The 22775-nt window shown below is 40.6% G+C and overlaps 1 protein-coding gene across 8 annotated transcripts in view; it reads right to left on the reverse strand.

The window, feature by feature from the left end:
• The window catches only part of CACNA2D3 (calcium voltage-gated channel auxiliary subunit alpha2delta 3), a 713664-nt gene that overhangs the window by 111462 nt on the left and 579427 nt on the right, over positions 1–22775 (reverse strand). For all 8 annotated transcript variants that reach the window (XR_004646516.1, XM_034776516.1, XM_034776515.1 and 5 more), the window contains 3 exons: positions 21902–21997; positions 17842–17963; positions 17442–17522 (listed from right to left, as the gene is read on the reverse strand). Coding sequence is in view for 7 of the 8 variants with exons in the window: in XM_034776516.1 (XP_034632407.1) it covers positions 17442–17522; positions 17842–17963; positions 21902–21997 (299 nt within the window). In the remaining variant the exon portion in view is untranslated. The remainder of the gene's footprint in view (positions 1–17441; positions 17523–17841; positions 17964–21901; positions 21998–22775) is intronic.

Consider the following 22775-nt stretch of genomic DNA (forward strand, 5'->3'; position numbering starts at 1 on the left):
TTCCCTCAAGTAAGACTCCTCATTTCAATCAGAAGCTTAGTGTCAAGTAGGATTGATTTACTTGTTACTTCTGTATTTTGCTTTTTCACATTAAAACCGTTCCTGTAAAATAGACATTCATTCCTGGGAAGCAATTTATGTTGAGAGGTTAAATAGATGAAATAAATATATTATTTATGTTTTGTGCATGCATGCATTCTGAAGTATTACATGAGGATGTGAGTTTAAGATTAATTAAATCTTCATGTAACCACGTTCAAATATTCAGTTCTACATTAACGAGTCCGCTGTGTAACATTAGTACAATACATGGCAATTATAGACAGTCACTAGCCATCATAAGTGAGATTTCTGGAATGGAAAATGCAAAGCAATTTTAAGTGGCTTGGTAAAGCTTGCCTGATATGTACCTAAGGAATATATGGCAGAACAGTAACCTCTAAGTACAGGTCATACTAGATAGTAGTAGAACTGGCCAAATTATTCACTGCAAGTAACTGACCCAACAATTTTTTTTTAAATAAATTATTTGCAAACACATTTTTTCTACTATTCAACCTGCTCTATTAGATAAACCATTTTAATATTGCATCCATGATGTAGTTTATGAGATGGAAAATCCATAATTAGCTATAGCAGTTCAGTTCTAGGCCATATCCAGAGACAGAAACATCTTTCTCTTACTTGGGGAACAGTAAAGAGGAGTGGGCAAGATAGAAGTGAAGGAGGAATAGTTAACATGAGGGCATTGTGGCATTCTGATACAAGGATTTGAGAAAGAGCACTGACAGAAGCAAAAATAAAATATAAACACAGAAGCCACACTTACTTCCTCAACAAAGGACTAATACACAACCACCACAGGCACTTCTGATGGTCTTAATTCATAAAACTTCCATTTGGCAACTCTCATAACAGGAATAAAAAAATGGATTTGGTACTGAAACCAATACAATTGTCAGGTTTCAGAATGGTAGCCGTGTTAGTCTGCATCAGCAAAAACAACAAGGAGTCCTTGTGGCACCTTAGAGACTAACAAATTTATTTGGACATAAGCTTTCATGGGCTAAAACCCACTTCATCAGATGCATGGAGTGGAAAATACAGTAGGAAGGTATAAATACACAGCATATGAAAAGATGGGAGTTGCCTTACCAAGTGTGTGGGGGGGTGTCAGTGCTAATGAGCCAATTCAATTATGGTGGAAGTGGGCTATTCCCAACAGTTGACAAGAAGGGGTAAATACCAAGGGAGGAAAAATCACTTTTGTAGTGCTAATGAGGCCAATGTAATCAAGGTGGCCCATTTCAAACAGTTGACAAGCAGGTGTAAGTATCAGCAGAGGGAAATTAGTTTCTGTAGTGACCCATCCACTCCCAGACTTTATTCAGGCCTAATTTGATGATGTCCAGTTTGCAAATTAATTCCAGTTCTGCAGTTTCTTATTGGAGTCTATTTTTGAAGTTTTTTTGTTGAAGAATTGCCACTTTTAAGTCTGTTATTGAGTGTCCAGGGAGACTGAAGTGTTCTCCTACTGATTTTTGAATGTTATAGTTCTTAATGTCTGATTTGTGTCCATTTATTCTTTTGTGTAGAGACTGTCTGGTTTGGCCAATGTACATGGCAGAGGGGCATTGCTGGAACATGATGGCATATATCACGAGCCCCTGATGGTGTAGCTGATGTGGTTAGGTCCTATGATGGTGTCCCTTGAATAGATATGTGGACAGAGCTGGCAACAGGGTTTGTTGCAGGGATTGGTTCCTGGGTTAGTGTTTTTGTTGTGTGGTGTGTAGTTGCTGGTGAGTATTTGCTTCAGGTTGGGGGGCTGTCTGTAAACGAGGATTGGCCTGTCTCCCAAGGATAGGTTGTAGATCCTTGATGATGCACTGGAGAGGTTTTAGTTGGGGGCTGTAGGTGACGGCTAGTGGCGTTCTGTTACTTTCTCTGTTGGGCCTGTCCTATAGTAGGTGACTTCTGGGTACACTTCTGGCTCTATCAATCTGTTTCTTCACTTCACCATGTGGGTACTGTAGTTTTAAGAATGCATGATAGAGATCCTGTAGGTGTTTGTCTCTGTTTGAGGGATTGGAGTTTGGCTATAGACAACGGATCGTGTGATGTGGTCTAGATGGAAGCTGGAGGCATGTAGGTAAGTATAGCGGTCATTAGGTTTCCGGTATAGGGTGGTGTTTATGTGACCATTGCTTATTCGCACTGTCCAGGAAGTGGATCTCTTGTGTGGACTGGTCCAGGCTGAGGTTGATGGTGGGGTGGAAATTGTTGAAATCCTGTGGGCCACCTTGATTACACTGGCCTCATTAGCACTACAAAAGTGATTTTTTCCTCTCTTGGTATTCACCCCTTCTTGTCAACTATTGAGAATAGCCCACTTCCACCTTAATTGAATTGACTCGTTAGCACGGACCCCCCCACTTGGTAAGGCAACTCCCAACTATTCATGTGCTGTGTATTTATACCTGCCTACTGTATTTTCCACTCCATGCATCTGATGAAGTGGGGTTTAGCCCATGAAAACTTATGCCCAAATAAATTTGTTAGTCTCTAAGGTGCCACAAGGACTCCTCGTTGTTTTTGCCAATACAATTGTGTGTTTGTATATTGTTATTCTTTCTCTTATGTCTGGCTAGATTCCCTGTAGGATCAATCCTAGCAGAAGGATCCAGAAGCAGAAAGTTTGCTATAAGACGATGTTGCAGCCACAAAATCCTCAACACCAAAGAACCAGAAGAGAAAGGATATTCTTAAACTGCAGAAACATTTTTCAAATAAAATATTTGGCTAGGAAGTTCACTGCACCATTTAACTCCAGAATTAGATTATTATAATATATATGTCTACATTTTCTAGCCTGGATTTTATTTTCAGAATTAGCATTTTGTAACACCTCTCCCCCCAACAAAAAAGGAATTTCTTTTTAGCTAGGGTAGTGATGCAAGGGTATTGGATGGAATTTTACCATCTGTGCACTAAATCATGAGCCTGAGTGCCAAACCAAACTCAAAGGCCTTTTACCTGTGGGAATTACAACGGAGCTGGGGGACACATACACACAACCCAAATTTAGGGCCCAGCGCACCCATGCAATTAGACTGCAGATGCTAAAGCTCCAACTGACTTCAGTGGAGCCAGGATTTCACTGACACTGATCCCAATTAGCTGGGACTCAGCTATGGAACGTTAAGTACAAATACCCTCTGCTCACTCCTTAAAAAAAACCAAACCAACCTACCAAAACCTTTTAGTCTGCAAAACCTCTGCCTAAAGAAGCAAAAAAAGACACAAAAATGATTTTTAAATATTTTTTTAGGTCACCTTTAAGCTGCTTTTGGCATTTTCGTGTGCACTTAAGGCCTTAAATTCTGCCATAAAGCAAGATATTTCTTACTTCCAATAATGCATTTCTTTGTATGACTGGAGTAGGCCAACCCATACTAAACATGTCATATACATTCTAACATGCTGTATCTTCAAAAAATGCAGAAACATCACATTATGCTTTGATAAAATTGAATACATTTATAAATTCAGCCCACGGTTGCCACAAACAGCCATTTAAGATGATAATGTTTACTAACATTTTAAATGTCAACAGACTCTCAACAGAGAAAAATATAGAGCCAATCTTTTAAATTAACAAATGCAAACTTACAATTTTGTAATATGAAAAATGTAATGTTTATCTGTAAAAATAAAATTCAGATGAAAGACACAATTTGCTGAGTATTCTGTGAGAACCACAAATTATCTTTCACAACCACTGCAGTTCATAAGGGATAATTTTCAAACGCCTTACAGATTATTTTTAGCTGCTCATTGTATACTGCTGAATCCAGGGATTCCCTACAGAAATGGCCTTAATTTGTAAAGCTATGGACATCTGCTGCTGAAATAATGAGTTATTTGCACAGATTTATTTTGCCAGTAAAGGTCATTGACAAACAGTTTCAACAATGCAATGTAGAGTATTTCTATAAACTCTGGAAGAGCCCCTTTATTCCTGAAAACATCAGGATAACTTGTTCACTGTCTGCCATTTGGAAAGACAGCTAAAAGAAATGGATTGTACTATTCTTATCTTTCAAACAGGGGTCACCTTGTCACTTAGTTTTCAGAATCGATACATGGAAAATGGAGATGAAGAAAGTGGTCCTACTTGCAAATTTGTTCCCAATTTAGAATAGGAGATAAAACCACACAGATTTCACTTTGTTCTCTACAGAAAAAGCCCATTAATGGTTATACAGATGGAGAGAAACACAAGTACTGAGTGCTGTATGCAAGTCTTTCCATCAAAACTTGCAGAAGGATAATAAAAATTTAACTTCATTACCCTCAAGTGATCCCACTTCCAATCAGAGAGGACGCCCCTCCTTGTTTTTCAAAGTAGGCATCTTAATTACATTATACATAGTGTATCTTTCATTTGCAACATTAACAAAATAAGACACCATTGTTTGCATAATAATAACCTCTTATTTGCTGCTGGCCAGGTGACAAAAGTACAGAGGCTCCCTTTAGTTCAGCATTGAAAAAGTATGCTTATTTGAACCTCTTTAGTCTGCAAAACAGGGCTGAAAAGGTCATATTAATAACATTCACACAAGATTCTTGGTATTTCCTGGTTTTGTGTTACCTGAAACATGACTGCGTGCTCCCCTGGTAAGGCAGCCAGCAACATAAATCACCTGGATGTGGCATTGACCTAGGGTTGCCAACCATCCAGGATTGACCTGGAGTCTCCAGGAATTGAAGATTAATCTTTAATTAAAGATTATATCATGTGATGAAATCTCCAGGAATACATCCAACCAACATTGGCAACTCTACATTGACCCATCATGGAGGAAGGGACAGATGATTCAGTGACAGCAAAGTACATGACTACAGCATGTTACCAACAGGGGTTGAGCCTGTGGTCAACTCTGCATGATTAGAGAGGGATCGACAGATTTGGGGCCAGAGTTTTCCATGGACTTCTTGCCTTTGTGGATATTGCAAGCTGAGTTTCTTAATCAGGACTGCCATTCTTGCTTCAAGGAGGGAATGAGAATCTGCAAATCCTGTGCCTTTTTGGAAGTAAAAGGTTTTCCATGGAAGGGAATACACTAGCTAATCCACAGTATTTAATTTATGATGAATTTATTTATTATCCTCATAATTGTAGAGAAACAAACAACAAATTGCTTAAAATTCAAACCAATGCAGCATTATCTTAATTTCATAAAACCAGTCCAGATTCTCTGCCATGTAATGTAATCAAGGAATTATTTGGTTGGCAGCAATGTCCTTTGGCAAAAACCTCTAGAATCTGCTACTAGAGCACACTGCTAGATCCACACATCTGCTAACCTTTCCCACGTTAGCTACACTTTTCAAAAAGAACAGCCTAACACAACTGGCCAAGAGTGAGGAGCAAAATCCTCCTTGAAGTTGACTATACATATCATCATACAGATCTACTCTACCTGTGCAATACTTGGACTCTAGGTGATGAGTGCTATCGAATTAAATAGATGGATTAGGCAGCCATGGCACTTACGCTCAGAAATTATGATTACATTACCAGATAAATATACTCCTCAAGAACTGTGCTCTCAGATAAAGGCATCATTTCTAAATGAGGATGTGAACTGAGAGTGTGTGCATGTGAATGCCTTGAACACTGAATGTACATTCTGCTTTTTACTGAAGCCATTAGCATACATTTCAATATTAGATTTATGAATATGAAGAGAATATGAAAAATGTATTAGGCCCTTTGGAAAAATATAAACTAACTGTGTTTTCCACTAAAGCATGCAGGGACAGTGCAAGGGATTTACTAAGCATTACTACTGATTATAATGTTCAGAGGCTTACAAACTGGAGTAAAGATTAAGTAAATCGCTGTCTTGACTGATGAGAAAAGCATATATTTTAGAAACTTAGAACCTTTGGATGGTGTTTCAGTGCAATGGCATGTTCGTTTTCCCTTAAACACTACTACTAAGAGAGAACTTTTTATAGATGGGGCTATTCCTTTTAAGTACATTGCATGGTTGTAGTCGCATTCAAAGTAGTGGCAGGTAAAACAGTGGGTAACCTGAACAGTACACAATAGTTTATGAACAATTAATAGATGCTTTATCCTATCTAATACTTTAACTTAATATACCAAAGTGCAATAGAATGGAGGAAATATTTGACTACGTGGGAGGCATTTACAATATACTTCATTCCTAAAGGTAATTGGTACTTACAGAGTGTTAACCTCTTGAAGTTAATGGTTTAATTTACAAGGCTCATATCTGTAAAAGTTTGTGCTGAGACTTTTCATTTGCAAAACTTCCAAAGCATATGCTTACAGGCACATGCACATGCCACACTGGGTACACACTTTTAAAAATCTGAACCCAATGTGTTAAACTGTCATTGACTGAGTCTACTGTACTAATTCTTAAACCACTACAAGTATCCTGAGATAACTGACTGAAGAACAGAATTTTTCACAAAGCTAATAATGAGTAGCTAAATACTAACAGGTAACCTGGAATATTCCCATATCGCAATACAGTCAAACCTTACTTACCTGAAGCGTGGTTAACCAAGAGTCTTAGATAGTCTTGGACAGCTGACATGTAATCAGAGTTTGATTTCAATGTATAAGTCTTTATGTGCTGATTTATTCACAAGGACCTGAACATAGGAGTTTGAATACACATGTGACCAGCACCATAAAGACTGTCACTTTCAAAAGTGACTCATGATTTCGAATGCCTCCATTTTTGAGTGTCCAACTTGTTATACCTGAAAGGGGCATGGTTTTTAGAGAGTCGGTGTTCACTAAAATCAGGCCCCTTTAAAGTGTCCCAAAAATGGAGATACCCAAAATCATGGTGTGCTCCAGGCTTGAAACGTAAGCCTGAAATACAGCTGCTGCCACCTCCTTCTTAGTTGTTTATGACAGAGGGGATCTGGCTAAAAGACCAACATCAACTAGATGGGGTCATTCAAATTATCTAAGGGATTTTATATCCTTTAACTGACTTTGTTTAATTTTGAACCATTGTAATGACTTTGTATAAATGATGAGCATGTGAAAATAGAAAGTGAGCAAAGGGGTGAGGTGAGGCTGGGAGGTCTATAAAAGACTCAAACAAAAACATGACCTGTCCATGAGTTCAAGTAGACTTGCCTACCTCTGGGTGACTACCAACACAAAGCACCAGGTTAGAGTTAAAATATAGGAAGCGGTGATTTAGCACTGAAAGTAGAAGTCTGAGGGTGACTGATTAGGAGACTGTAGAGAAAAAGTAGTGGCTAACAAAGGTTTGGAGATAAAATGATGGAGCATGTTTATGAGCTGATCTGTTGAGATTTTTAAACAGTAGCCTCTTTTACTTTATTTATTGCATTTCCTCTATTCTAAGTTATTAAAAGATCCTCTTTGAAAAGTTAAATATTTGAAAGGGGAAATGCCCTTGTTCAGTTTTTATATGGGATGGTTTATTTAAAAGTGTGAAAACCATATTATATGTTTGCATAATATAGTGTTGTTGTGAGATAGGGAATATGTAATGAAATAGTCAGAGAAAAGAGCTGTTGCTAGGCTACCTTTACCAGAAAATTAGTTTCATTCTCCTACTTTTAATTTATAAAATGGCTTGATACTTTTCAACTTTATATTGTAAACAAGCAAACATATATTCAAAAAAGTCCTGAAAATCCTTTAAAACCATCTATAGTTTTAATATAAATGAATTCTATTAATGGATTCCCTTAATTCTCGCAAACCATTACAACATGTTCATTTACATGAAATCTTTCACCTGAGAATTTATTTTCTATCACCACCACTATATATCAGTGGATAAGTATAAAAAGGATATATAAAAAAATAGTTGTCACAGTCAATATGACTTTTCCTTGTGCACTGCAGCATTGACACTACAGAATAATGTTTCTAGCTTTGCAAAACTTTAGTCTATTTTTATTTCCATGGCAAAGAATAGTGAGCAACCCAATACTCATTGTGTCCTTGTGCTCTGACATCAACTACTATGGAATTAAATACACCTGCTAAATGTGGCTTGTTATTATGTGATACTTGAATGACAGATTCCTTAGAACTTTAAATACCACATGCCTATAGAAAGATAATATACTGTGTAAAGAAATTAATCGAGTAGCACCAGGTAAGAAGTATCTACCCTTCTCTTTTTAACTTTTGCTTCTTTGTAGTGGGAAAATAATTGCAGCATCCAAAGCTTTGGGCCAGATTCTGTCATCCTCAGTGAAGCTGAGTAGTAACTTGCTGTCTGACTACTGTTATTGTTTTGAAAAGTGGTATTTGCAAAGTAAACTATTAATTAACATGTCCATGAGTGGCAGAATCTGGCTCTTAGGACAAGATACACAAGTCTTCTCTTTTACATATACAGTAAAACCTCAAGAGTTATGAACAATCAGAGTTACGAACTGACCAGTAAACCACACACACCTCATTTGGAACTGGAAGTATACAATCAGGCAGCAACAGAGACACACACACAAAAAGCAAATACAGTACAGTACTGTGTTAAATGTAAACTACTAAAAAAATAAAGGGAAAGCAGCATTTCTTCTGCATAGTAACACTTCAAAGCTGTATTCAGTTGTAAACTTTTGAAAGAACTATAACGTTTTGTTCAGAGTTATGAACAACCTCCATTCCCGAGGTATTCGTAACTCTGACTTCTACTGTACCCCAAAAGAAGATAAAAACTGGCTGTCTCAAGGCCATGTTCTTAAGGAAACAGTTTGGCTTGCTATGTAAAGGGAAAACAAAATCCCCAACCAAGAGTCCTGTAGTAGTGGAGCTGCAGTGGGGCTCCCCCCACTTACTACTCCTTAATCTTGGTTTGTCTCCAACCTTGGCGCTGGGCATGTGCAGCGATTGCTTCAGCACTCTCTATGTACCTCCAGCAGAAAGGGGGCATTACTGGACGTACCTGGAGATACTTGGGTGTCTCTCCCCACTAACCACCATTTGCTGATAAGGAATCATTGTAGTGGAGGTGCATACTCTGCTTGAAGGGTAGTTTTGGAGGGCAGGGTTTCCGTCTCCTCTCCTGATTACACTGAGCTAGGAGAAATCTTCAGACCAAAAGGCTCTTTTATTCAGCTCTGTTTTGGAACTGGGCTCACACAGGTTTGGGCTAACATAACCCACCTTTAGTTAACTTGGAGTTTCAGTTAATTGGAAATACCTTAATCAGGGCTTGCTTGTATTCAGAGACTAAAATTCTTACCTGACAAGGGCTCTGATGCTTTTAAAATGTGTTTGTGAACATGTTACTCTGACTTAAAACAGTAATGTAGGGATGGCAGGAAGTTCTGTCTGCACGCAGTGTCCATCTAGTGCTTTGCATGTGATATGGTGATTAATGTTGACATTCAAATATAAATGTCCAATAGCAAAAAAGTTTCTATTTAAAAATTATATCTCAACAGGAAATAATCAAATTAAACAACAGAACACAGCTACTAACTATTTGTCCCATTAAACCCTCCGTCCTGACCTCACCGCACTTTAGTGGTATGCAAATTAACAAGATTTATGCAATTCCACATTTTCACCAATAGGTGGCACTAGTGCTTTCTACTTTCATTGGAACAGACAAGGAGCCCTCAGTTACTGACGTTAGAGGGGGAAAAAACCCTGTTGTACTTAAAAGCCAGTTCATCTAATAACTATAAACTAGTCTTCTACTGTAACCTTTGCATTCTGAAATGAACATGGTAATGACATTCAGACTAGATTTTCAAAGCAGCAGCATCTTTTTTATATACTTACTATTTAAACTCACTTAGAAAGGTCTTCTTCAAATGACAGCATCAGTATTTATTAAAATGCAATACAGAGATACTCAACAATCATTCCTAACATTTAAAATCTCCCATATTAGCAAGGTATCATGTTGCTTTTGCATCCTGCAACATTAGACATGCAGACACATTTAACAGTCCCTTTGTTAATGTTTATTCTCGTACTCCTCTCTACAAAGCAAATAGGACTAGATAGGTTCGTAAATTAGTTGAGAGATTTTAGAATGTACCTGATCTCACACAGTAAAGGGAAAATACTTGTATCCCAGAAGCCTAAGAGGATGGAGAATAGACTAAGCCTCGGGTTTGACATGCCTTAAGATTCTGGCCAGCTCTGCTCAGTCCTTCATCTTTCTGAGATAGCTGCACTGAGCACCATGCAGTTTACTGCTTGCTTATGGGTCTTTTGGCTGATGCTTTAAAATCCAAGGCACAGTCTTGTCTGTGGTGACACTAAAGATCCCTTGACTACTTTTGTAAGTCAGAAATTTGCCTTAATGTTCTTGATCAAAATTCTCCCCCTATCATTGTTGTGCAGTATGATGTGTATCTGTTAATGGCTGTTCTCCATCCCAAATGTGGCTAGATTTCAGTGGTGCAGTTTTGCGTATCGGCTGTGAAGTGTTTGGGGACCATTCAGAACGAAAGGTGCTATATAATGTAAAGACTAGTCTATATTGTTGCATTTGGACCACAACCTGTATACAGGGGTGGGGTGAATGAAGGGAGCAAATCAGAATTCCTTCAGTGTCCCTAGGGAGATGGCCAGTGGAGTGGGAGCTGTGCCAAACACCCTTGAAAAGGAGCATGCTCTGCAATGTTTCAGCTCTGATGGCCCTTTCTTCATCCACCCCACCGCCATTTTGACTCCCTTTGATGAGTTGGTCATCAGTAATGATACTAGATCTTTTTCCTTGTATTGAGGGAGAGCAAGAACTGGGCCTGGGCCTTCTTACTCCTCATGAGCAACTGGTATATGCCAACCGTTACTGCATTATCACCGCTTTCCATTTTGAAATGTCAAAGAACACTAAAGGCACCCCTCTATCAAAGGGCCAACATATAGAATCTCCTGCAAATCACTTTGAAATTTAACCACAGCAGAGAGTAATACAAGAGTACAATAGTCAAATTTGTGTTAATTCACCATAAAATCACATTGTTGCTACCAGTCACACAAGCTGCAGACGAGAAGCTCAGTCCTAAACTGCATCATTCCTAATCAGCTGCGTTGCCATCAAAAATCAAAATTCCCATCCAAATTACCCTGATCTTGCTAGAATAAAAATAACAAAAAAAGCCATAGGTTGACCTTGCAGCATTAGCAATTTAAAAAACATATGCTTTTTAAATGTAAATTCGATATAGAAATCACTGAGGGAACATAATGTGGAACACCAAGACATCTCTCTTCTGAACATAATTGCATTTTAACTACACACCATACAGACATTTTTCAGGCTTATTATCCATATCTCTGCTGCAAATAAATTAAGCTTTCAGAGTGTACACAAACACAATAAATACACATACCTACACCCCTAACTCAAATTTGCATTAATTTAAGTTGATAAAGTCATAGTTTGTTAGATGGAGTGGGAGGAATTTAAAAAGCATCTCATCATTTTCTCCAGTCAAGGAAATACATTCTCACTTTGGACTGACAGAGGGGGTACAGATGGTAAAGCAGCAGCAGTAGTCAAATACTATGTGGCAGTGTTGCCAACCATTCTAACTCTACAAACTCATTGATTTTGAAGATCTCCTGACTTTATTATTGGATTATGCTTCCTCCATTTGGAATAAGCATTTCTGTTAGTATAGAACCAGATAAGTTAGCATAGATAAGGGGCCTATTATCAGTGATGCTCTTCTACAAAAGATGAAAACAAAAAGAGAAAGAAATACAAAGACAACAGAGGGGATTGGATAGAGCAGGGGTGGGCAAAATCTTTGGCCTAAGGGCTGCATCGGCTTTCAGAAATTGTATGGAGGGCTGGTTAGGGGAGGCTGTGCCTTGCCAAACAGCCAGGCATGGCCCGGCCCCCACCCCCTATCTGACCCCCCGGTTCTTGCCCCCTGACGCCCCCCCCGAGACCCCTGCCCCATCCACCCCTCCTGCTCTCTGTCCCCTGACCATTCCCGGACCTCCCGCCCCTAACTGCCCCCCACCGCCACATCCACTCCCACCTTCTCCCTGTCCCCTGACCACTCCCGTTCCCATTCAACCCTCCCTGTTCCCCACCCTCTGACCGCCCCAGCCTCCAGGGCCGGCTCCAGGCACCAGCTTAACAAGCAGGTGTTTGGGGCGGCCAAGGGAGAGAGGCAGCACCTGCAGCAATTCGGGGGCGGCAGGTCCCTCACTCCCTCTAGGAGCGAAGGACCTGCCGCTGAACTGCCGCCGCCGATCGCGGCTTTTTTTTTTTTTTTTTTGCTTGAGGCGGCAGAAATGCTGGAGCCGGCCCTGCCAGCCCCTGATCACCCCCCGAACTCCCCTGCCCTCTATCCAACTCCCTTCCCCCACTCACCACAATGCCTGGAGCACTGCGCAGCACAGAGCACCGGACCAGGCCAGGCTCTGCAGCTGCGCTACCCCGGGAGCCCGCTGCGCAGTGAACTGAGGCTGCGGGGGAGGGGCCGGAGGCTAGCCTCCCGGGCCAGGAGCTATGGGGCCAGGCAGAATGGTCCCACGGGCCGTAGTTTGCCCACCTCTGCTTTAGGGCATAAATAACAGGTATCCTATAACATGACATTCCTTGCACTTTAGGATTTGCTTTGGGGATATGTCACATTTAACCACCTTTAATCCCTTTTCAGCAAGACAAAGAATTATAAGTAATATATTCAAAAGCACCTGTAAGACTTAAACGCCTAAGTGCCTAAGATCCAGATTTGTAAAGGCATTTAGGCAGTGCTAAAACAGTGTTGCAACTCCTATCTGACTGTTTTCATTTCATTTCATTTTCAAAAGTGACTTAGGTTCCTAAGTCCCATTGACTTTCAATGAGACTTTGACTCCTAAATCAGCTGTGTTGAGAGAGCAATGCCTAAATACCTTTAAAAATCTGGTCCTAAGTCAGGTTCTAAGTCACTTTTGAAAATGGGACTTGGGCTCCTAAGTCATTTATGGTACTATTTTCAAAAGAATTTATATCTAAAGTCTAAATTCTGCCAAAACCACACTTTCTATTTTATGAAATAAATATTCCTGATTCCCATTAAGTGAATGGATTACAGCACACTGGCAATTGAGATACTCCTTTGGCGTAAAATCACTGTCTTCACCACAGAGGTATTGACTGAAAATAAATCTACACCAGAACATTCTTCTTTGCAGAACACCCTAAAATAGTAAGTCTTTTTTATAAACAAAATATATCAGAATATGAATATTAAAGGGGAACCTCATTTAAATCTAACGATGGGGGAGAAACAAAATTCCAGCTACCCTCTATCCCAGAGGTTGGCAAACTATGGCCCACGGGCACATCCGGCCCGCGGGACCGTTCTGCCCGGCCCCTGAGCTCCTGGCCCAGGAGGCTAGCCCCTGGCCCCTCCCCCACTGTCCTCCCTCCCCCGCAGCCTCAGTTCACTGTGCCGCGGGCACAATGCTCTGGGCAGTGGGGTTGCGAGCTCCCAGGGTAGCGCAGCTGCAGAGCCGGCCTGATCTGGTGCTCTGTGCTGTGCGGAGCGTGGCTGGCTCCAGACAGCCACCAGTGCTCCAGGCATCGGGGTAAGCAGGCAGGGAGCAGGGGAGCAGGGTTGGATAGAGGGTAGGGGAGTTTGGGGTGGTCAGGGGCCTGGGGTGTGGATAGATGTGGGGGCAGTCAGAGGGCAGGGAACAAGGGGGGTTGAATGGGGGCAGGGTTCTGGGGGTGGTCAGGGAGAAGGGGTGGTTGGATGGAGCAGGGGTTCCAGGGGGGCTGTCAGGAATGAGAGGAGGGATTGGATGGGGCAGGAGGGGGCAGTCAGAGGTGGGGGTTCTGGGGGAAGTCAGGGGACAGGGAGAAGGGGGGGTGGATGGGGCAGGGATCCCGGGGCGGGCAATCAGGAAGGAGAGGGGTTGGTTGGATGGGGTGGTGGGGGGCAGCAGTGGGGGGCAGTTTGGGGCGGGAGGGCTGGGGGGGGGTCAGGGAGAAGAGGTGGTTGGATGGGGCAGGGGTCCTGGGGGGACAGTCAGGAAGGAAGAGGGGGATTGGATGGGGTGGGGAGTCCGGGGGTGGTCAGGGGACAGAGAGCAGGAGGGGAGGATGGGGCAGGGGTCCGAGGGGGGGGGGGCTCAGGGGACAAGAAGCAGGGGGGGTCGGATAGGGGGTGGGGGCCAGGCCATGCCTGGCTGTTTGGGGAGGCACAGCATCCCCTAACCGGCCCTCCATACAATTTCTGTAATCTGATGCGGCCCTTAGGCCAAAAAGTTTGCCCGCCCCTGCCCTAAAGCACACCCAGCACTGATGGAGATAGACTTTGTACTTTCATAAGAAACTTCATTTTGTCTCCAACTAATAAAGGAACACATTATACATAACGCATCAGTATCCCTCATAGTACAATGAAAAACCTTAATTATATCTGCAGCAACATTAGCCATTATCCAAGTTGACATTTTTGCACAAGTTAATTGTTCTCATATGTTTTTATAAGAGAATGATGAAATTATAATTAAGATTTTCTGTTATGCTGTGAGGGAGAACAATGAATTGTGTATCTTCTCATCAACTGGGGGCAGAAGGGCACTTTTCCTATGATCCTGTGGAATCTGTTTCATCAGTGGGGATATGCTGAGCTTTAGAGAATAGTTGATAGGTGTCCCATTATTTGGCCTATCCTTACTATTCAGGGACTGTGTGCTAGGGATAAGACTCATTTAACCAGATTGAATCCCATTTAAACTATTTGTTGTTTGCTTATGGAATTTCCTGAGTTACCTTAATATGATAAATATAGGGTGGTTTGGGGTAGGTAGGGATGCCCCCCAACTTTCCCTCCAGTGGGATAGGAAAGAGAGCCAAAGGGGTAGAGAGGGGCAGGGTGGGATAATTATGCGTGTGAGTGTGTGTGTATGAGTTTGTGTGTGTGAGAGTGAGTGAAGTGGAGGGAAATTAGTTTTATTTCTACACTCTCCGGCTCAATGTTCCTGCATTCCTGTGGCGAGGTCGGCTTGTGTATGGCCACATCTGCTCCACTGGGCCAACCACAATTCCTCAGGGTGGAGGAGCCTCCATGAAAGCTGCAGAGTATAAAGCAGAGGCCAGAAAGCACCCTAACACTGGATCTCAAAAGTTCTCTCACCTGGGAACTCCAGATGCTGCTCTTTGACTGAGATGAGGTTCGCAGCATAGAATGTATTTCCAAGAGCAATGTATTTCTTCAGTTCCATTGGAAACAAGAACCAAGAGGTGACCATCTTGCCGAGGGGCAACCTCACTTTGACGTAACAAGTATAGTTTTCAAATATACTGCATATCAGACTCCCAGTTGGTGGGGAGAGAAAGGAGGAAGAGATCCCCATCAAAAATTAAAATCTCAGCTCTTAAAAACATTGATGTTTATATTTGTGTGCACTTCATGCACTTAATGCCTTATACCCCTTCCTTAGAAGGCAGTCAATACCAGCCCCCCATTTTACAAAGGAGGTAATCGAAAGTATGTGTAAGTCACTTCTAGCAGAGCTGGGAACAGAGCCTAGATCTTTAATATGATAACTCCAACTTCTCAACTCAGCCACACCGCCACTCAGAAAGAACCTGCCAAATCTACGTGCTTGGGTACACACTGGTTGTAACCACTAGACCACACTCCTTTTCCAAAGATAGGAATAAAATCTTGTAGTCCTGATTCTCACCACTCTAGTGCTGTGTTGCCCACTGGCAAAATGAGTGTTGCTTTCCCCTTTAGAGGCTGCTCCACACAAAAGCAGAAGTTACTTCTGATAAAGGCTTGGGATTGGGATATGCAAGAGCTGGATTCAAATGCTGCTAATGACTCACCTAGTGGATGGACTTAGAATTCCTGTTTTCCAAGTTTATTCTTTTCTTTTTTTTAAAAGAAACTGGTGTATTTAATTGATAGTGTGAAAATATTGTTAAAAGAGGATTTATAGTGGAAAACTATTGAAGCTGGTAATAATGGTGCAACATACAACAAAGTACAGGTGTTCCAATTTCCATCAATTTTCCACACACTTTGATGTCCCACACTGGCAGATTTGAAGGTTGAGAAATATAGCAGCAGAAGTACTCTAGTGAAATGGGGGTCAGGTTCTAGGCGGTAGTCTGTGCTTTCAGTTATCGGAAATGATAGCCATCTTTACAAGGAACACCTCCTCAGTAAAGTAATGGTCACCTTTATTGAGTGTATTAGTAATATCCATCTCATTGGGTAGTATCAGATCTTTTGTAAATGATGGGAAATAGCGGCCATTTGAGAAAAGGAAAATTGTGACTAGAATGATAAAGACAGGAAAAAACAATTGTTGATAACTTTGCTTACTTACAATCTAATTTCTTGAATTTCTTGGATTTGAAGGTGGCTGGCAATGAAGTTTAACTATATTGAATGTGTGAACTGTAACATACCAGACATTTGTTAGTAAAAAGACTTCTGAAAAATTTCAGATACAGGAGAAAAATTTCCGAAAGAACTAATTTTTAAATTAATTTGAACTCAAACCAAAGAAGAGACAACTGAAAAGCACAGCTAAGGGCTTGTAGGGGTGGGAGAATGCTTGTGGGGAGGGAGAGTTCCTCACCTATATTCACAGATTTTAAGGACCAAAGGAACCATTATGATGGTCACCTATTCTGACCTCTAGCATAACTTCAGCCTTAGGACCTGAATTAATTCCTGCTTCACTTCCAATAGCTGTGGTTGAACTACAGCTTATCTTTCCAAAGAAAAACATCCAAACTTGATTTTAAAATGTCCAGTAATGGAGAATCCATGACAACCCTTGATAAGTTTTTCCAATAGTTAATTACCCTCACTGTTAAAAATTTGTGCCTTGTTTCTAGTCTGAATTTGTCTGACTTCAGCTTTCAGCCATTCGACCTTTGTTTGGAAGACTGTAGAGCCCTCTATTACCAAATTTCTGCTCCCCATATAGGTACTTCTAGATAGTGATCAACTCACTCCTTAACCTTCTCTTCGATAAACTGAATAGATTGAGTTCCTTAAGTCTCGAACTATTGGGAATGTTTTCCAAATTCTGAAGAATGTGATGAATCCTATTATACTTGAGAGATTTTTGTTACATTTGTTTTGCTTAAGAAAACTCGTTCTGGTTTATAATTGTGAAGATTTGCTCCTATGAGCAAAATCTTTCCTGATTACTGCTGTGTTATTACTGCTATGTCAACCCAGCAGTTTACAGGGAGGGCTTGGGTGCCCAATGAACACAGACTCAAGCTCTTAGGGAGAGGAGGCCTGCAAAGACCTAGGTTTTAGGGCATTCAATTGCACTTGAGATATTTCCAATTGTTCTTTCTGCATGACATTTCCATTAAGTCAGAACAGTCTGAAAAAGTAAGGAATTCACACACTGCTTACATATAGGAATAAACAAACAATTTTACCTGCAACCACTGGAGATTTTCTGTCATCTAAAAGTTGAATGGCAGTACTAGCTGTCACCACATTGCTTTTGTTTGCTGTTTCTACAAGGTGTAAAAAAAAAAAAAAAGCTATTAAAATCAAAACATACTGCAGTGTAAGCAAGTTCAGCTGTAGATTTCTAGTTTGAAAAAATTATCAAATATTCGTATGAATTTAATGCTCAGGAAAAGTGCACAGGCAGTGACACTTCAAGTTTCGTCACAATGCCTGATTACAGGATTTGTGAACTTGGTGAAAATTTCAGTGCAGATTTCAGAAGATGAAACTCAGTTCAATACCATCTCCTGAATACAACAACGTATGTGGAATCTTCCCAATATTATGCATGCTTCAGTATTTAAATATGACAAAATTACAGACCTGTACTAAATGGGATTGAATAGACAAAGCTGCCTGGTATCTGCTCGGCGGCTCTTCTGTACCAGAGTGGAAAATGATCAGCATTAAAAATATTCTCTTTGTCTTCAGCTGTCAAGAAGTCTCTTGAAACAGAAGAAAGAAGAAAATACTTGCTGCTTTTTGTATATCACAAAAAACATTTCAGGCTTGAAAGTCAAAACAAAACAGCATCTTAGTCTTTGGGAAAGAAAATGGACTCCTCTTTTGGGTTCTTTTCTATATCATTTGTGCAGTAAAAGAGTTTAATATATCACTGAATAATTCTTGATATACTTGCAGTATCTTCTCAGACAACAAATTTCATAGCAACCCTGCTATGTATAAGCTGAGAAGGGTGGGCAAAGGGGTAAAAAACTCAGCCAAAGTCAAGTGGAAAATTGTATTACTGTAGAAATTAAAAAAGATGCCTTTCTTTCTAGCAACTTGTTCAAATAATGTTTTACTTTTTAAACTAGCTGTGTGTGGTGGAAGAGATGTTGTAACGAGTGAGGGCAACTGTTTCAAGCAATCCAAGTTCAAGTCTTGAGTTAGGCCAACATGATTAATAACTGTTCTTCCCAAGAAGATATAGTGGGAGGGGTGAACAATGAACTTGGCTATATTCTTCCCCAAAAAAGGATGTCAGGGAAAGGTGCCTGCGGTAGAAGGGAGGGGTCATATGAGAAAAAATGCAACTATCTTCTCCATGCTCATTGCTTCCAGTGTGCTGGATGAGGACAACAGCACCACAAGCTGCAAGGCCACTGATTCCAGCTCACAAATCTTTCACCCAACAACAATATTGTGTATTCAGATTAATATCATGCAGAAATCCTTAGTTATCATCACAAAACACATACATGTTACCTGATGTTCGCAATACACAGAGCCTCTGGCAATAAGCTACACTAACTAGAGGACATTTATTTCAGAGAGCTTCCTTTTAAGAAACACATACTTCCAGAAATTGCTGCGTAACATTTTCTGGCACTGAAATCAGTATGTTCCACACATATTTGCACTTGCATATTGCAATTCCATAGAAATAGGTCCTTAAAGACAAATCCTGGGTAAAGATGTATTAGGGAGGTCAAAATGAATATTTTCTTTCTTAAAACCTTTTCACACACCAATGATTCAACTTTTTAATTCATTTCTACTGTTGTCTTTGCAGTTTAATGGTGAGGAATATTTAACCATAAGAGAAAACAAGTATCTCTTCCTACACAATGCTCAACATTGCTCTAATGTTGATTTCCCCAGAATTACATTAAATATTATTGGCTCTCTTAAAAGGATTGACGTATTGATTGCAGATGCTGGATGGAGCATAAAAAACAGTTATACTGTCAACATGATTTACTAATAATATGACATGTATTCAAATAGGTAAAAATTAAGGGCATTTTCCTGCTGCTGCTAAAGTCAATAGGAGTTTTGCCATGGACTTCAGAGGGAACAGGACTGGACTCTAAGTAAATAAAAATATATGTCAACGTAATGGCTTGAAGGTTTTTTTGTTTTTTTGTTTGGTCATTGTGGTTATTGTACAGGATTAGAATAGGAATATGTGAGTAGATAGCAGAAAATTGACTTTTAATATATAATTCTGTGTGGTTTTACTTTAAGCCCTAAAACACCAACTTCTGTCTCATGCTAACTGTGGGAATTAATCTATTGTGAACAGCTAACCTCTCAAGTTCCTGTCTGAATGTTTATCTCTCTCTCATATGTTCATGGTGTAAATAGTACTAACATGTTGCTATAACACCTTTGCACTTATGCTCAGATCCCCAAAAGGACTTAGGTATCAACTCCTCCTTTAGATGCCCAAGTTCAAAATTTAGGTGATGCTGAGATACTCAAAATACCTACTAAGCTGCTGCCTAGCCCTGGAGATGCTTAAAATCCCTTAGGACCTAAATTTTCACTGTTTAAGTCCTTGAGGGGAATTTCTGCCTCTGGGCATGTGCACTGTTGCCTCAGTGCTGGCCAGTGCCTATCTTATGCCCAAGGTCCAGCAAAGATCCTCAAACCAGGTGAAACTAGACATTGTCCCACTTTGCTTACCTCGAGAGCCTAATCCAGCAGGTATGCTTGGAGCATGCCTAACTATACACAAAATAACCAGGGATGGAAAGAGAACTCCTTTATAAGCACTAGCCCAGTTGTTAGGGAACTCACCCAGGACATGGAAGACCCCTGATAATGAGCAGGAATTTGAACATAGGGCACTCACCTGAGAGGTGGGAAACCCAACAACTGGACTATAGAGTCACTCACTCACTCTCTGGCTCAGTGCAGAGAGGAGAGATTGAGAGAGACCCACACCAGAATATCCCAAAGTTCAGTGAGCTAAATATTATATGAGAGGCTGCTGCCTCTCCTCTTCACCTCTTCCTCCACCAGGCCATTTTGGGAACAGTTTGGGTGTGCTGCCACCATTCTTACAAGAAACAGCTTAGGTGCCTGACTCTGGGAAAGGGTTTATGGCTGTGGATCCCAAGCAGAGATAGGCACCTTCCTCCAGCCCAGATGTAGCACCTAACTCCTTGAGAGGGGCATGGTTTAGTAGTTACCCCTCTTCTTGGCATGTGATATTGGGTATTTAAGGCAGCTCCCCTAGCCTAGTGTGTCACCTTTGGTAAATCCCGTACTTAGGTGCCTAACATTCCCCATTCATTATATAGATAGCCTGGGTGCCTAACCTAGGGTCTGTGGATTCCACTAGGTGACTAGGCACCTAAAAGTTAGGTGCTGCAACCTCAGTATTGCAACACCCTAAGCCCCTTTATGAATTTGGGCCTTGGGACCTGATCCAACATACACTAGTAAATGGAAGGACTCCTATTGACTTTAATTTGTGTTGGACCCTTTTATGGCAGCTTTCATCGGAGAATCCAATGGGGGTATGTTAGATTTCCTCATTTTAAACGGATGGAAAACTGATGCACACAGGGTGTAAGTATCTTGCCTAAAGTCATGCAGCAAGCCAATACAAAGATGGGCATAGAATGAACATTTCCTGACTCTGACACCCCTGCACTAATCTCTAAACAACACTAAACAACAATCCCAAATATTCATATTACTCATACTTACTAAGTTTTGCCCTTACTCAAAGTATAAAACAATCACACTGACCCTATGTTGTTTAGAAAAGAGTCCAATATATACAGATAAACCATTTCCCATAATATTCAACATGATCCTATTGTCTATATTATCTAAGCTTAATATAACTGGTGGAGAATTATTTTCCTTTCTACACTGTACAATATTCAGTATTAAGGAATTTTAAAATGAGTACTATGATTACATTTTAAAAAATATTTTGTATGGCTTTTTCTCTCTTCCAAATTTAATGTTATAAAATACTTGAAGAGCGGGGTTGAATGACATAGAATAGATTATACTTTGAAGCCATAGTAATCCTCTGTCCAAGTATCTCATGCTAGACTGAGATATGAGACAGTGATCAACCTATATAAACCCTTCAAACTGAAGTATCATTGCGTATATTACAAATGACATAATGCATATCTACCATTTTGTGAGCCAAAGGCATTACAGAATAAGTAAAATTAAAGTTTTGATTTAGCAATATCAGCACACTAAGTGTTACAGACCTTCAATTGAGGGAATTTCACAACTGGGATGAATAACTGCTGGAAACACCTAAAGACATTTGTTTTGGGATGAGCTTAAGAAAAAATTGCATAATTTCCCCCATCTTCTGCAGCTCCAGTATCATCTTAGTTTTGCACTGAATAATCAGGATGTGAGTCTAACTCCAGGAGGGTGGAAAAAAGCAAATATATGGACTGAAAAAAGGCCCCTATTATAACTGATACGCGGGTGAAAAATATCACCAACTAGTTCCAAAAATTACAGAAAAATCTAAAGACTACAAGAACTGTTTTTGTTTATTCTATGTATTTAGCTTTGCCAGTGTGAAACTTTGGGGAAGAAAAAAACAGCGTATCTCCTAAAAAATTTCTTGCCTTCCCACCTGCTCCTTCAGCACAGTCATGTGACTTACTGATTAGTAAGTTGCTCTGGTCCCACAAACAGGTTGATACGAGATAGACCCGTCCGGGTTCCAAGAAAGGCAACTTCCACTCCCTTGTCAGAATTTCTGAAATAGAGCAGCACACAAGCAAAGATAAACATTTCTAAACAGTAAATAGATAGAGCTAGTGAAAGAGCATTTTTGATCTCATTCCTCTTATTTTTAAATTTATTGAAAGACATGTTCATTTTTGTTGAGATAAAACACACACATGCATAGTTTGAAAAGTTATTTGGCCACTGCAAGAAATTTGTTTCTTCAAGATGGATTTGTGCGGTGGAATTACACGAAGACTGGGGGAAGAAAGGGTGTGGGTTACTAGCAGCATAGCTCCTCATGGTCACTCATCCTGGTCCTAGGCTGGGATAGGGACTACAAACCCTGCTCACCCACTATCTCAAATATAGTGCTCAACTATAAAAAAGGGACATAAGGACAACCCAGGGAGTTACAGACCAGTCAGCTTAACTTCAGTACCCAGAAAGATAATGGAGCAAATAATTAAGCAATTAATTTGTGAACACCTAGAAGATAATAAAGTGATAAGTAACAGTCAGCATGGATTTGTCAAGAACAAATCATGTCAAACCAATCTAATAGCTTTCTTTGACAGGGTAACAAGCCTTGTGGATGTGGGGAAGCAGTAGATGTGGTATATCTTGAGTGGGATCCCAGTTTTCAAGTATATAAGAGGATGTTACAAGGAGGCAGGGCCGGCTCCAGGGTTCTGGCCGCCCCAAGCAGCCAAACGAAAACAAAACAAAAAAAGGCTGCGATCGCGATCTGCAGCAGCAATTCAGCGGGAGGTCCTTCGCTCCGAGCAGGTGTGAGGGACCGTCCACTG

This window comes from Trachemys scripta, chromosome 7 (genome assembly GCF_013100865.1).
Source record: "Trachemys scripta elegans isolate TJP31775 chromosome 7, CAS_Tse_1.0, whole genome shotgun sequence".
Lineage (NCBI taxonomy): Eukaryota > Metazoa > Chordata > Testudines > Emydidae > Trachemys > Trachemys scripta.